Here is a 14,994-nt window from a genome sequence, read left to right as displayed (position 1 = left end):
TCTTTGAAGGTAGCAGGACTGGTTAACAAAAGTTAAATCATGGTGATACCAGGCTTTATAAATAGAGGTACAATGTATATATACCAGGAAGCTATACCAAAACAATATTAACTTTTAGTTGCCCAGGTGGGACCATTTCTAGGTTCCACGTTTTAGGAAGGGCATGGAAGCTTTGGAAAAGTTACAAAAGTGATTTGTGACAACAGTTTTTCAGAGATGAGAGATTAATTATGTGGATAGATTGGAGAAGCTGAGTTGTTTACCTTGGGGCACAGAAGGCTGAGGAGATTTGAAAGCGATGTTTAAAATCATACATGAAAAGTCCTTCATGTAGAACAAGGGGCTGGATTCTCCGCCCCGCCACATTTCTGCCCCGACCCGCCAGCGGGATTTTCCGTTACACCGGCCGGTCAATAGGGTTTCCCATTGTGGGGCAGCCCCACTCCATCGGGAAACCCCCGGGTGCCGGCAAAACAGAGAATCCCACCCAAGCTTTTTCACAGTGTGGATCATGGGTGGGTTTCTGAAGGGTTGCGGAGCTAAGGGTCACATGGTTGGATGGGGATGGAAGGTAGAATCAAAGTGTCTTCGTGTACTTGTAAGTATTGATGTGCGATCATTTGTGTCCTCCTGACAGAAACATTGGTTTCTTGCCGTCTCAAAAATATGGTACATTGAACAGCGCAGCAGTCCCCCAGCACGTGCATGGTGATGATCAAACTATGACTTGTTTTGATTTAACTGATGTCCCTACCTCAGCGTTTGAATTCACTACTGTGAAGCAGTGAAACTGATGTGCCATGGTCCAGACACGGGAAAAATCACTTTCCAGCCATAGATTGGTTTCTGCATTCAATGCCAGCTATCAGGAAATTATATCGCCGTCAAAATAGCTTTAGTGGAAATCTCACTTAAGAGTACCACCGTGTTATATTTCATGAAAATGCACTTGTCTACAGCAGCCAGCCAGGTAAGAATTATCAATGGCTGCACAAACTGTATGATTGTTGCTAAATCTTTCCTCCAAAACGGAGGATGATGGCGATTAAAAATATTACATAAAGACAGTTCAATCATTCTATAGTTTTAGTGATCAGTCTCAGTTATCACTGCACATATAGAACGGGCTTCCAAGTCGCAGAGGGAATTTTGAGGATATTATTGGGAACAAAAATAAATAAATAGCCGTCAATTTGGTTGTATCTGAGTAAATGACTAATTTAATGCCCATCACAAGTTGAAGTTGAGAATTTGATCGCGACTCCCAAATGTCTGTTTATATCAAAATGCTGCAGTTATTCTGCTAAAAATTGAGAGGCAGAAGGATTATTTTCCAACTCTCAATGGGTTGCATTTTTGTAATAGGAACAAATCAACGATGGTATTTGACATTCAATAGGTGGCTCCTTACTAATTCAGCAGTTACAACAATTGATGTGGAAAATGTTTGAACAAATGCTTGCTACATTTATTCTGGAAACTTAAAAAAATTTGCGGGATGTGGGCGTCGCTGGTTAGGCCAGCATTTATTGCCCATTCGTAGTGGCCCTTGAGGTGCTGGTGAGCTTCAGCCTTGAACCATGAAATGTAGGTAAACCCACAGTGCTATTAGGGAGGAAGCTCCAGGATGTTGCTCCAGCGACAGTGAACGAATGAAGGTATATTTCCAAGTCAGGATGGTGAGTGACTTGGGGGGAACCAAGGTGGTGGGGTTCCCAGCTATCTGCTGCTCTTGTCCTTCTAGATGGTAGCGGTCATGGGTTTGGACGGTGCTGTCTATGGAACCGTGGAAAGTTACTACAGTGTATCTTGTAGATGGTGTACACAGCTGCCACTGTTCATCAATGGTGGAGGTTTGAATGTGGAACAGCACAACCTCTATTTGCTGTCTGGAAATTTGAAAGACTGAGCAGGGCACGAGTATAAATATAAACCGTTAAATCGTAATTTTTATGTACGGAGTATGCAGTGTCATTACTTGGGAAAACTGAAAGAAAATTCTGGGCATTTACATGGTGTCAAAAGTGGAACAAAAAAAATTTCAAACTGGTGAAATCTGTTTAAAAAGAAAGATAGAAGACTTGCATGTTTGAGTGTGCATGTTGCTGGGAGGAGGCGAGGGTATGGTGTGGAATCCACATCCAGCTGATTTGCTTGCATGGCAGATATAACCCTGATTTGGGCAGTTATTGACGTTCCACAAACCAGGGAGTGGGACTAAAATGGGTTGCTTTTCAGAAGAGCCAGTGTAGACTTGCCAGGTTTAATGCCTGTTTAGTGCAATTGGCTGGACGGCTGACTCTTGATGCAGTGTGAGGCTTACAGTGTGGATTCAATTTCTGTACTGGCTGTGATTATTCATGAAGGCCTGCCATCTCAACCTTGCCCCTCGCCAGAGGTGTGATGATCCTCTGGTTAAATCACCACCAGTCAGCATTCCCTCTCAAAAGTTAGAGGAATGGCAGGGAAGGGAGTGCAATGTTCCTCCTGCAGGATGTTTGAGGTGAGGGATGCAGTTAGTGTCCCTGCTGATTTTACCTGCAGGAAGTGCTGCCATCTCCAGCTCCTCCAAGACCGAGTTAGGGAACTGGAGCTGGAGTTAGAAGAGCTTCGGATCATTCGGGAGGCAGAAGGGGTCATAGATAGCAGCTTCAGGGAATTAGTTACACCAAAGATTGGAGATAGGTGGGTAACTGTAAGAGGGACTGGGAAAAAGCAGTCAGTGCAGGGATCCCCTGCGGTCGTTCCCCTGAGAAACAAGTATACCGCTTTGGATACTTGTGGGGGGGACGACTTACCAGGGGTAAGCCATGGGGTACGGGCCTCTGGCACGGAGTCTGTCCCTGTTGCTCAGAAGGGAAGGGGGGAGAGGAGCAGAGCATTAGTAATTGGGGACTCTATAGTCAGGGGCACAGATAGGAGATTTTGTGGGAGCGTGAAAGACTCGCGTTTGGTATGTTGCCTCCCAGGTGTAAGGGTACATGATGTCTCGGATCGTGTTGTCCGGGTCCTTAGGGGGGAGGGGGAGCAGCCCCAAGTCGTGGTCCACATTGGCACTAACGACATAGGTAGGAAAGGGGACAAGGATGTCAGGCAGGCTTTCAGGGAGCTAGGATGGAAGCTCCGAACTAGAACAAACAGAGTTGTTATCTCTGGGTTGTTGCCCGTGCCACGTGATAGTGAGATGAGGAATAGGGAGAGAGAGCATTTAAACACGTGGCTACAGGGATGGTGCAGGCGGGAGGGATTCAGATTTTTGGATAACTGGGGCTCTTTCTGGGGAAGGTGGGACCTCTACAGACAGGATGGTCTACATCTGAACCTGAGGGGCACAAATATCCTGGGGGGGGAGATTTGTTAGTGCTCTTTGGGGGGGTTTAAACTAATGCAGCAGGGGCATGGGAACCTGGATTGTAGTTTTAGGGTAAGGGAGAATGAGAGTATAGAGGTCAGGAGCACAGAGTTGACGTCGCAGGAGGGGGCCAGTGTTCAGGTAGGTGGTTTGAAGTGTGTCTACTTCAATGCCAGGAGTATACGAAACAAGATAGGGGAACTGGCAGCATGGGTTGGTACCTGGGACTTCGATGTTGTGGCCATTTCGGAGACATGGATAGAGCAGGGACAGGAATGGATGTTGCAGGTTCCGGGGTTTAGGTGTTTTAGTAAGCTCAGAGAAGGAGGCAGAAGAGGGGGAGGTGTGGCGCTGCTAGTCAAGAGCAGTATTACGGTGGCGGAGAGGATGCTAGATGGGGACTCTTCTTCCGAGGTAGTATGGGCTGAAGTTAGAAACAGGAAAGGAGAGGTCACCCTGTTGGGAGTTTTTTATAGGCCTCCTAATTGTTCTAGGGATGTAGAGGAAAGGATGGCGAAGATGATTCTGGATATGAGCGAAAGTAACAGGGTAGTTATTATGGGAGACTTTAACTTTCCAAATATTGACTGGAAAAGATATAGTTCGAGTACAATAGATGGGTCGTTTTTTGTACAGTGTGTGCAGGAGGGTTTCCTGAAACAATATGTTGACAGGCCAACAAGAGGCGAGGCCACGTTGGATTTGGTTTTGGGTAATGAACCAGGCCAGGTGTTGGATTTGGAGGTAGGAGAGCACTTTGGGGACAGTGACCACAATTCGGTGACGTTTACGTTAATGATGGAAAGGGATAAGTATACACCGCAGGGCAAGAGTTATAGCTGGGGGAAGGGCAATTATGATGCCATTAGACGTGACTTGGGGGGGATAAGGTGGAGAAGTAGGCTGCAAGTGTTGGGCACACTGGATAAGTGGGGCTTGTTCAAGGATCAGCTACTGCGTGTTCTTGATAAGTATGTACCGGTCAGACAGGGAGGAAGGCGTCGAGCGAGGGAACCGTGGTTTACCAAGGAAGTGGAATCTCTTGTTAAGAGGAAGAAGGAGGCCTATGTGAAGATGAAGTGTGAAGTTTCGGTTGGGGCGATGGATAGTTACAAGGTAGCGAGGAAGGATCTAAAGAGAGAGCTAAGACGAGCAAGGAGGGGACATGAGAAGTATTTGGCAGGAAGGATCAAGGAAAACCCAAAAGCTTTCTATAGGTATGTCAGGAATAAGCGAATGACTAGGGAAAGAGTAGGACCAGTCAAGGACAGGGATGGGAAATTGTGTGTGGAGTCTGAAGAGATAGGCGAGATACTAAATGAATATTTTTCGTCAGTATTCACTCAGGAAAAAGATAATGTTGTGGAGGAGAATGCTGAGCCCCAGGCTAATAGAATAGATGGCATTGAGGTACGTAGGGAAGAGGTGTTGGCAATTCTGGACAGGCTGAAAATAGATAAGTCCCCGGGACCTGATGGGATTTATCCTAGGATTCTCTGGGAGGCCAGGGAAGAGATTGCTGGACCTTTGGCTTTGATTTTTATGTCATCATTGGCTACAGGAATAGTGCCAGAGGACTGGAGGACAGCAAATGTGGTCCCTTTGTTCAAAAAGGGGAGCAGAGACAACCCCGGCAACTATAGACCGGTGAGCCTCACGTCTGTAGTGGGTAAAGTCTTGGAGGGGATTATAAGAGACAAGATTTATAATCATCTAGATAGGAATAATATGATCAGGGATAGTCAGCATGGCTTTGTGAAGGGTAGGTCATGCCTCACAAACCTTATTGAGTTCTTTGAGAAGGTGACTGAACAGGTAGACGAGGGTAGAGCAGTTGATGTGGTGTATATGGATTTCAGCAAAGCGTTTGATAAGGTTCCCCACGGTAGGCTATTGCAAAAAATACGGAGGCTGGGGATTGAGGGTGATTTAGAGATGTGGATCAGAAATTGGCTAGCTGAAAGAAGACAGAGGGTGGTGGTTGATGGGATATGTTCAGAATGGAGTACTGTCACAAGTGGAGTACCACAAGGATCTGTTCTGGGGCCGTTGCTGTTTGTCATTTTTATCAATGACCTAGAGGAAGGCGCAGAAGGGTGGGTGAGTAAATTTGCAGACAATACTAAAGTCGGTGGTGTTGTCGATAGTGTGGAAGGATGTAGCAGGTTACAGAGGGACATAGATAAGCTGCAGAGCTGGGCTGAGAGGTGGCAAATGGAGTTTAATGTAGAGAAGTGTGAGGTGATTCACTTTGGAAGGAATAACAGGAATGTGGAATATTTGGCTGATGGTAAAGTACTTGAAAGTGTGGATGAGCAGAGGGATCTAGGTGTCCATGTACATAGATCCCTGAAAGTTGCCACCCAGGTTGATAGGGTTGTGAAGAAGGCCTATGGAGTGTTGGCCTTTATTGGTAGAGGGATTGAGTTCCGGAGTCGGGAGGTCATGTTGCAGCTGTACAGAACTCTGGTACGGCCGCATTTGGAGTATTGCGTACAGTTCTGGTCACCGCATTATAGGAAGGACGTGGAGGCTTTGGAGCGGGTGCAGAGGAGATTTACCAGGATGTTGCCTGGTATGGAGGGAAAATCTTATGAGGAAAGGCTGATGGACTTGAGGTTGTTTTCGTTGGAGAGAAGAAGGTTAAGAGGAGACTTAATAGAGGCATACAAAATGATCAGGGGGTTGGATAGGGTGGACAGTGAGAGCCTTCTCCCGCGGATGGATATGGCTGGCACGAGGGGACATAGCTTTAAACTGAGGGGCTTTAAACTGAGGGGTAATAGATATAGGACAGAGGTCAGAGGTAGGTTCTTTACGCAAAGAGTAGTGAGGCCGTGGAATGCCCTACCTGCTACAGTAGTGAACTCGCCAACATTGAGGGCATTTAAAAGTTTATTGGTTAAACATATGGATGATAATGGCATAGTGTAGGTTAGATGGCTTTTGTTTCGGTGCAACATCGTGGGCCGAAGGGCCTGTACTGCGCTGTATTGTTCTATGTCCATGTCTAAGAGAAAAGTATCTGGAACTATGGCGACTTTATTTTTGAATTAATTCCAGGTGATGGTGAAAATCTATTTCATACAGGGAAGCTATAGCAAATAATGGCAAAGAATTAACAACCTTTTCTAAAAATTTGGGGAACTACTCTCATTTAGACCCAAAGATCAACCAGTTACTTTTGTTGGAATTTAATTTTGAGCCTGTTATCAGTTGAAATATCCAGATTATACTCTTGTTGAAAGATCTTGTGACTGCAGGAACATCTGTCAAAATTGTATTTGTGTTGTCACTGGGTACAGTACGGACTTTTCCTCCACAATTTTATCTACATTTAGGAAGACAAATCCATTAGTTTAATCATTAAGGCACCAATCTAATTTTAACTATTCTTTCCTATTTGATATTTCCGACCATAACACAGTTTTTGACTCAAAAAGGTGGAGGGGTTTGTTTCATCAAAGCAAACTTAGTCTGTGTCTGTTTTAGAGGTAGTTTGGAGAGGGCTCATTCGATTGATGCATTGATTGTTTTTCTTGCGAGGAAAGGTTGGACAGGCTGGGACTATATCCATTGCAGTTCAGACGATAGCGGGGGCAATCTTATTGAACCATATAAGGACCAATGGGGACTTGGCAGGGATGCATGCTGAAAGGATATTTCCCTTTGTAGGAGAGGCTAGAGCTACGGGACACAGTTAAATTTAAACGGAGATGATAAGAAAAGCTTTTTCTGTGGGTTGTGCATCTTCGGAACGCAGCCAGTGAATATCTTTAAAAAACAATGTCGATAGATTCTTGACTAATAAGGGGAATGAAGGCCAGGGTTATTCAAATTGCGGGTCATGACCCGTGAGTGGGCCACAGACTGGTGTGAGGAGGGTCATAGAGCGATCGGTCGTGGCATTTCTGTGGTGGGCCCAATCGCAGGAGAAGCACCCACAGTCGCTGTTAGCATTTAAATGAGGATGACAGCAACTACTGGCTTTTTAATGAGAACAAAATGATGCTGTATGCAGTCTTACAGCCACAAGAAGCAGCAGTGGGCAGGTCACTTGCCCTGCCCTTGCGTGCTTTGGTGCAAAATCATGGAGGAGAGCTTCTTCCAGTTTCTAGCTGCGAGCAAGCAAAGCAAGAGGACTAAGATGGATTGTTTTTGGAAGAGATGGTCACAGACACAAATAGGCAGTATACCTACTGGCCAGGAGCTCTCACCTGAATTTGCTGGAAAGAGCTGCTCAGAAGAGTTCACGGCAGGACAGAGCAGTGTTTGTGTTAGCTCTACACGAGCTCCAGGGCCCCTAATGAAGAGCATACAAAGAATAAACTTAATTGGGAACAAAGCAGTATAAAGATAATTTCTTGAGGTATGGTTTTGTCAATTGTGCCAAAGCAAATAAAGATGCAAAGGCATGTGCTAAAGCAAATAAGGATGCAAAGGCAATGTGTATCAAATGCAGGGAAGATATGGCAAATGAGAGGAGAAGTTTCAGATTTTGAAAGGAGTGGGTGAAAAATCTCTTTTTGAGGTTGAGACCGCAGAGTCAGTTATGAATTTATGATTCTCTGATGAACACTAATTGTTGGGGGTAGGTGTGATGTAATCAACCTAGATCTTATTGCATTGTAGAGCAGGCTTGAGGGGCAGAACAACCTACTCTGGCTCCGAATTAGTATGTTTGCATTAGTAAATGCTCAACACTGGATGTCATTCTGTCTTGTAGCATCTGCACCTTTATTAAAAAAAATAAAATAAAAAAAATAAACCATTTAAGTGGACTTTCCTCTAACTCGATCCACTATTTTAATCTATTCCATAGTACTTAATGAAATATCAAAAAATAAAATTGCGAATTACTTTTGAAAAATATTTTGGTTCCTCTTGAGTATGAATATTGTAGAAAATAAATACAAATTCTATAATTTACTGTTTGCAAAGCATTTACTTTAAAAGTCAAAAATAACACTTTGAAAAATAGGGAAGGGTATTTCCAAGTAGAAAATCTTTTGTAATAACCAGCAATTTTTTATTTTAAAAACAATTTATTCAGCCAAGGAATATTCCACCCCACCTCTACCACTTCCATTAAGTGATTTTGGTACTATTTTGATGGCAATCATTCTTTTAACAGTAAACTCTTAACCAAGCAAGTGGTATCTCCACTTATGACAATTTTAACTTGATCACGTGCTGCCAGCAATCCCAAAATGCCACTTTATTTAGTGGCCCATGTGCCATCAATGCCAGTGACAGAGCCCACGGCTCCTAATGAATGCATTTTTCAACAAATTACAGTAAAATGGGAGGAAATAATCAACTTTTGTATAGCTGTGGGCAAAACAGCTAAGTTTGTTCAGGCTGCTGCTTGAGATTTAAAGTAAGATTTTTTGGAAACTTGCTCTACCACTCATCTGAGTCAGTTGAGTGGTTTACATGGACTCTTTAATGTCGGATACCTGCAATGGTTTCTACTTTGTACACCACTGCAAATAAGAGAGCAACTTTATTGGAGGGAGGGCACAATTGGAGAGGTCAAATGGAAGGATTCACCATTAGATTTTTCCTTCACACTTCCCATAGATGTCTTGCTAACTACTGGGGGTACAGGTAACATGGTTTGGGAATTCCTGGCCTAGTTATGACAAGAAGATTGGTTAAGTGTTTACAGTACAGTTGGAATTAATTCTGTATTTTGTAATGAGTGACTTGAACGCACAAACAAAACTTGACAGTGTCGCGTTGCTCCGAAGATCTTGCAACCAACATGGTCACTGTTATAATGTAAGAGAAATGGCAGCTAATTTGTGCAGAGCAAATTATTACAGAAGCACTTGAATAGTCAGGTAATCTGCTGATTAAGAGAGATTGTTTAGGTTGGACACAACTTTGCTGCTGATACTTGAATTATGCCACGATTCACCTGAGGGGTCAGATAAGACTTCCGTTTCACATCTCCTTCAAAAGATGGTACTCAATACTTCGTTAAAGTGCCAGGCTAGATTATATGCATGATGTCTCGAGACAGAGGTTTCTGAATCGGAGGCGAGGGCGATGAAAAATCCTCTGGTAACAATGGCCACCTTAAACTACCTGGTGTAAGTTATTTTGTATTGGGAACAGTAGCAATCAATACCTGTGCCAACTCTATTTATTTTAATTAAGTAGATAAATCCACATTTAATTAACCAGTCATTGAGTGATGTTGATTGAATGGTGCTGCAGCATTGTCTGAAATAAGTGCATCATTACTACAACTACTTAGAGTTGTCACTTAGAGAAAACACTGCTGTGTTTTATTAACCTGGAGGTGAGCAGATAGCAGACATTGAATCAGCACAGAGATGATGGGCTGAATGGAAGCCTCCCATGCTATAACCATCCTCTGTACAAGCTGCACAGGTGGATGTACCTGGTTGAGATCATTTAAAAAAAATTAATCTTAGACTTTAGTTGTTAGCAACTAAAATTTATAGAACATTTTGATTTTTACGTTCATGTTTTCTCCATTCTCTTCGTGACTGCTTTAAACTGATGAGCCATTGCCATTGACTGCTGGCGTAACCATAAGAAATAGACTTTCAATAAACCCCATCAAAATTAAATGTCCTCTTTTCTCAAGTAGGAATTATTTCAGTTTTCTAGTTTCTTGTAACTTCTCTGGTAACATTTTGGCGAGTCTGAATTGCACACCAGCTTTGACTTTGCGTGAAGCAGCATAGTGCACTGCAGCTATGTTCTAATATCGCCAGCTACCAATTTATCATTACCTCTCTACTGTTGCTCTGTCACCAAAAAAAACACCAGCCTTTTGTAAAAATTATTTTATGCAACTGCATTCATTACTTCAAGGGTTAGCAGTTTGAATTAATAGATGCCTCTATTGCTCCATATGTCTGCGTATTTCCATTGAGTTAATAGTCCCATTTCTTGTTTTTCTTATAAAAGTGTCTTGCATCACCCAGATTAACATAATCTGCCATCTGTCTGCTGCTCATTCAGGTAACCAGTTTATTATGACTTCCTGGAGTCTGTTCATGGCAATTTGCTATTGGCTGTATTTGCGGATGGATTGAACAATGACAACAACACCCTATGTTTCTATAGTGCCTTTTAGCTTAGTAGCATGTCCCAAGGCACTTCACAGAATCGTAACCAATATCATTGAACACTTAGCTACATATGGTCATTGCTAGGTTTTAGGGAATGCTTTATAGGAGAAACTAGAGATGCAGGGAGTTTCTTCAAATGAATGTTAGAACTTGGGGGCCAGGAGAGCTGAAGGCATGACCACCAATGGTGGTATGTTTAATATCAGGGATGCTCTAAAGGCAAGAATTGGGGAGCTCTAATACCTTGGAAGGTTGTAGGCCTTAAGGAAATGAGAGAGCTGAGGAGGGGTGAGGCCACGGATGCATTTCAAAATGAGGGTGAGACTTTTAAATCGAGGTTTTGGTTAAAACGGGGCCAGTGAAGGCCAGCCAGCATGGGGTTGATGGATGAATGAGACTTGGTGCAAGTTGTGACCCGGGCAGCAGAGTTTTGGATAACTTCAGGTACCCTTTTCTGCTTCTGTATGTTCTATAATTGAGTTATTTTCTCAAGTAGTGTATATGAAATTTATTTTTATTAAATGATTTAAAAATGTGCTTTGAAGACTGGTTTTTAATTGTCTCTGGGAGACCAGTGTCAAGTGGTGACATGTGGCCCCCTCCAACACTGATCTCCCACTTTCTGCTCTCGTGTTGATGCTGTTGTTTGACACACCAATGAAATGGGGCCTGAAGTTTCTATTCATGTGACTTCTCAGAGTTGCAAATTTCTGAATTCTCCCTTTGTGTACCTGAACAGGTGCCGGAATGGGGCGATTAGGGGATTTTCATAGTAACTTCATTGCAATATTAATGTAAGCCTTCTTGTGACAATAAAGGTTATTATTATTAAAAGTCCGGTGTCCTGTTGGCAGCAAAGTACATTGTCAGGCACTTAATGCGATTAGTGTGAAATCACGTTTTATGTCCACTGAAATGCAAAAATCTACTCTCTTGTAGGTGACAATGATGTGTTGGGATACTGTGCTAATACTAACTGGCTGCAATTATCCTGACTTGTGGTCTGAGACCTTGAGTTATGGGTTGAGAAGTGGATTGAGTGGCATAATTCTATGACTTGACCAGAAATGACTGATCTGTCAGAGTGCATAAAATGACCAACAGTAGGAAAGGGATGCAAGTGTCTGATGGAACTGGTATATTAAAAGCAAGTCGGATGATTGCTATTGCTTCATTTCTCATAGAAATTTAAAATTCTAACAGGATTAGACAGGGTAGACTGAGAAAGAATGTTCCTGATGGTGAAGGAGTCCAGAGCCTGGAGTCAGTGTGAGGCCATGATCATAATGAATGGTGGAGCAGGCTCGAAGGGCCAAATGGCCTTCTCCTGCTTCTATTTTCTATGTATGTTGAGCATTCCTAAATTGGGATATTTGATGAATCATGCATACAAATCAATGCTCAATGTTATTGCCATAATCCCACAAAAGAACACTGTTTTTCTCCCTCCCCATTATTTGAAGCAGTGTAGTGTCTCTGGTTAATGCAGTGACTTTGCTCTTGTGTGCCTGTCTTTGTGCAAGCAGAGAGGAAGCGTATGCTATCTTACTGTCATGCTGTCACTTTGATTTACTTCTGTATCTGTTCAATACTCTCAGCCTGCAATTGCAGCTAATCCTGATTTTTCTTTTGATCGATCTTGCTTCCATGACAACAACCTGAATCTCAAAAAACAACCTTGTTAGAGGGGTCTTCAGAACTTCCCAAAGCTCCTTTCAGAAATTCTGGCAATCAGTGTCTTCCGTATGTAAGGTCGATCATAAAGATTTTTAGGAAATGGAGGCTGAATTCAACAAAGTAGTATAAAAGCTTCATGGTTATAGCAAATCAGAGTCTCTAGGAATCGTTTCTAAAAATGTGATTAAAATCATTCTGATAAATTGTTTTCTTACAATAACAAATATTGATAATACGAACCCTGATAAATAATGCAATCTTCACCATTTTGTTAGTTTTCAGTATTCGATTACATCTTTGAGAGTCAATTTAAACTTAATTTTGTAGTCGTATAATATCGAATATTTTTTGTCTGAACTGGAAAATGGCTTATTACACTGTGCATGGAAATATTAAATTATAAGTGGTCACCATATCATGAAAAAGACCTGTGTTATGCATTGAATGAAGTAGCTATTTTGGTTGTTCCATGTTCTGCATTTCTGCAACTGATAAATCACAATTTTTAAGTGTAGCCGCTTTATTGTAAATGGGAAATTATTACAATTAGAACTGTAGAATTCCCTGCAGTACAAGAGGCCATTCGATCCATCGTGTCTGCACCGACTGTCTCAAAGAATGCCCTACCTAGCTCCGCTTTCCCACCCAATTCACGTAACCTCATAACCCCACCTAATCCACATATCTATGGACTGTGGGAGGAATATATCAACCGTGATAGAATGACGGAGCAGAGTCCATGGGCCAAATGGTCTAATTCTGCAGCTGGAGGAAAGAGAGGGGAAAGAGAGAGAGAAAGAGTGCAAACTCCGCACAAGCCGTCACCCTGGCACTGTGAGGCAGCAGCTGTGCCGCGCCTGGCGTTATAGGTGGTATTGTAATACTCACATCATGCGGTATATGTTATATTTGTCTGAAAATGGAAGCCTCTTTCAATTATGATGAGCCTTCAGCATAATAATCAGTAAAAACAATGGAATATATTATAGAATCCTGAAAATCAGGACTTTAATTGAACCATAACTAGTGAGCTCTGGGGTGTTGTAACTTGGGTAGGGGTGGGGGGAGCACCTCTCATGAAGTCACCTGGTAAGCATTGCACTGCAGTTGCCCGAGAAGTTAAAATTTCCTAATCAAAATCATCTGGAAGTAATATATAAATTGTAGACTTCGGGTGATTCTAATTGTTAAGCAGAATAGTTATCCAGGAAAAGTTAGAATCCAAAACGCCTCACCCCCCCTCCCCCTCCTCTTTCCCCCCCCCTCCCACTGACCACCCCCACTTACTGACCCTGCTCTCTATCCCCCGACCATCCGACAACCACGCAGGCGAAAAGAAGGCTCCAAAGTAGGAATGACGTTAAAGTGAAACAAGGTAAATGGGGTGACCTGGTGAGAACTTAATGCATTCCGTTGGAGTGGGTGTTTTAGTGACTTCCCAGTTGTAGACCTTTTAAGGATTATGATATATCTGTTTCAAAGAATATTTGGATACTAATGATGCATTTTGGTTAGATGAAGAGTACTCCATATTGCAGTTATGATCGAGGTGTTTGTTAATTCTGTCTAAGCCTTTTTATGATTTTAAAGAAAACGGTTTCTAATAGCTCCGTGAAAAACAGAGGATGGAGATTTAAGAACCAAAGCAACATGAGGAAAATATTTAATGCAGTGAGTGGTTAGGATTTGGAATGCACTGCCCGATAGGGTGGTGAATGCGGACTTAATACCGTCAAAATGGTAGGGGATAACTACTTCAAAGGAGAAACATTTGGCAGATGGTCAAGAGTGGGGTGGTGGGGTAACTGAATTGCTCTTGAATAGAGCAGACTCTATGGGTGAGAATTTAAATTGAATCAACTGCAAAGGCAGGGTCGGGATGATCCTTTTTAGCAGGGGCAGATATTGCCACTGGGGTGCCCTCTGTGGACCACAGGATGCCTGATTTGGGGAAACCCTTCCCCTCCCGTCCTTAGGGAGGCCACCAGGTTTTGCTGGGCAGCCTTGGATGGCAAAGTGCCGATCTGCCACTGCTGCTAGTAAAATACCAGTGGTGGCAGGAGGAAGCCCTTAAGGGCGTACATTTCAGCCAATGGGCTGAATGGTCTCTATCTGTACTGTTCTATGATGCAAAGTGTTTCAGAATTATCTGCAGTCTTTAGTACCTTCAAGCTGTTGCACTCAATGCGTGTGGAAATTTTGTGAAGGAAATGGCACGACTTGATGAAAATAACTTCAGAATTCAGTGTCCCTTTCGGGTATTGCTTAGAAATTACAGCTTTCTTTCTTTCATTTTTATTCCACATCAGTTCAATGAATCCATTCGAATTAATTGAAATCAATTTTCAATGAATAACCAGATATTTACTTTTCCTTGCTTTCCAGTGGTAGAGGATGGTCTCTGGGAGAATGGACTCACCTATGAATGCAGAACACTGCTCTTTAAAGCCATTCACAATTTACTAGAAAGGTAAGGCTAAATCACTGTTATTTGAGAATATTTCATGTTTTCGATGTACAGACAATGATGCAGTGTAATATTTGTTTTGTATTATTCTGTAGCCATATGTCCATTTAGTGTCAGATAATCTGAATGCACTACTCTGGGATCTGTTTACTCAATTTTTTTATTATGCAGCCACATTCTGTCATTTTGCAAATACGAGAAGCTCTTAAATAAACAGTTGAACATTTGGATAACATACTTGTAACCTTTCTGTATGAATATATAGAAGAATGATTGCCGACAGAAATCTTCAACCATTAAAGGTATTGCCTGAGCTTTCCTATCATTTGATGGAGTCACAGTCATTATGGCACAAAGGACACCCTTTTCCCATTCTAAATCCATGC

General features: G+C 42.5%; 1 protein-coding gene across 1 annotated transcript in view; it reads left to right on the top strand.

The window, feature by feature from the left end:
* The window catches only part of LOC140408846 (mediator of RNA polymerase II transcription subunit 13-like), a 325,611-nt gene that overhangs the window by 141,155 nt on the left and 169,462 nt on the right, over positions 1–14,994 (top strand). The window contains exon 3 of the mRNA XM_072496607.1: positions 14,527–14,611. Within this exon, the coding sequence (XP_072352708.1) occupies positions 14,527–14,611 (85 nt within the window). The remainder of the gene's footprint in view (positions 1–14,526; positions 14,612–14,994) is intronic.

This window comes from Scyliorhinus torazame, chromosome 1 (genome assembly GCF_047496885.1).
Source record: "Scyliorhinus torazame isolate Kashiwa2021f chromosome 1, sScyTor2.1, whole genome shotgun sequence".
NCBI classification, from domain to species: domain Eukaryota; kingdom Metazoa; phylum Chordata; class Chondrichthyes; order Carcharhiniformes; family Scyliorhinidae; genus Scyliorhinus; species Scyliorhinus torazame.
Note: the sequence above shows the minus strand (reverse complement) of the source record. Positions and strands in the feature narration are given on the sequence as shown.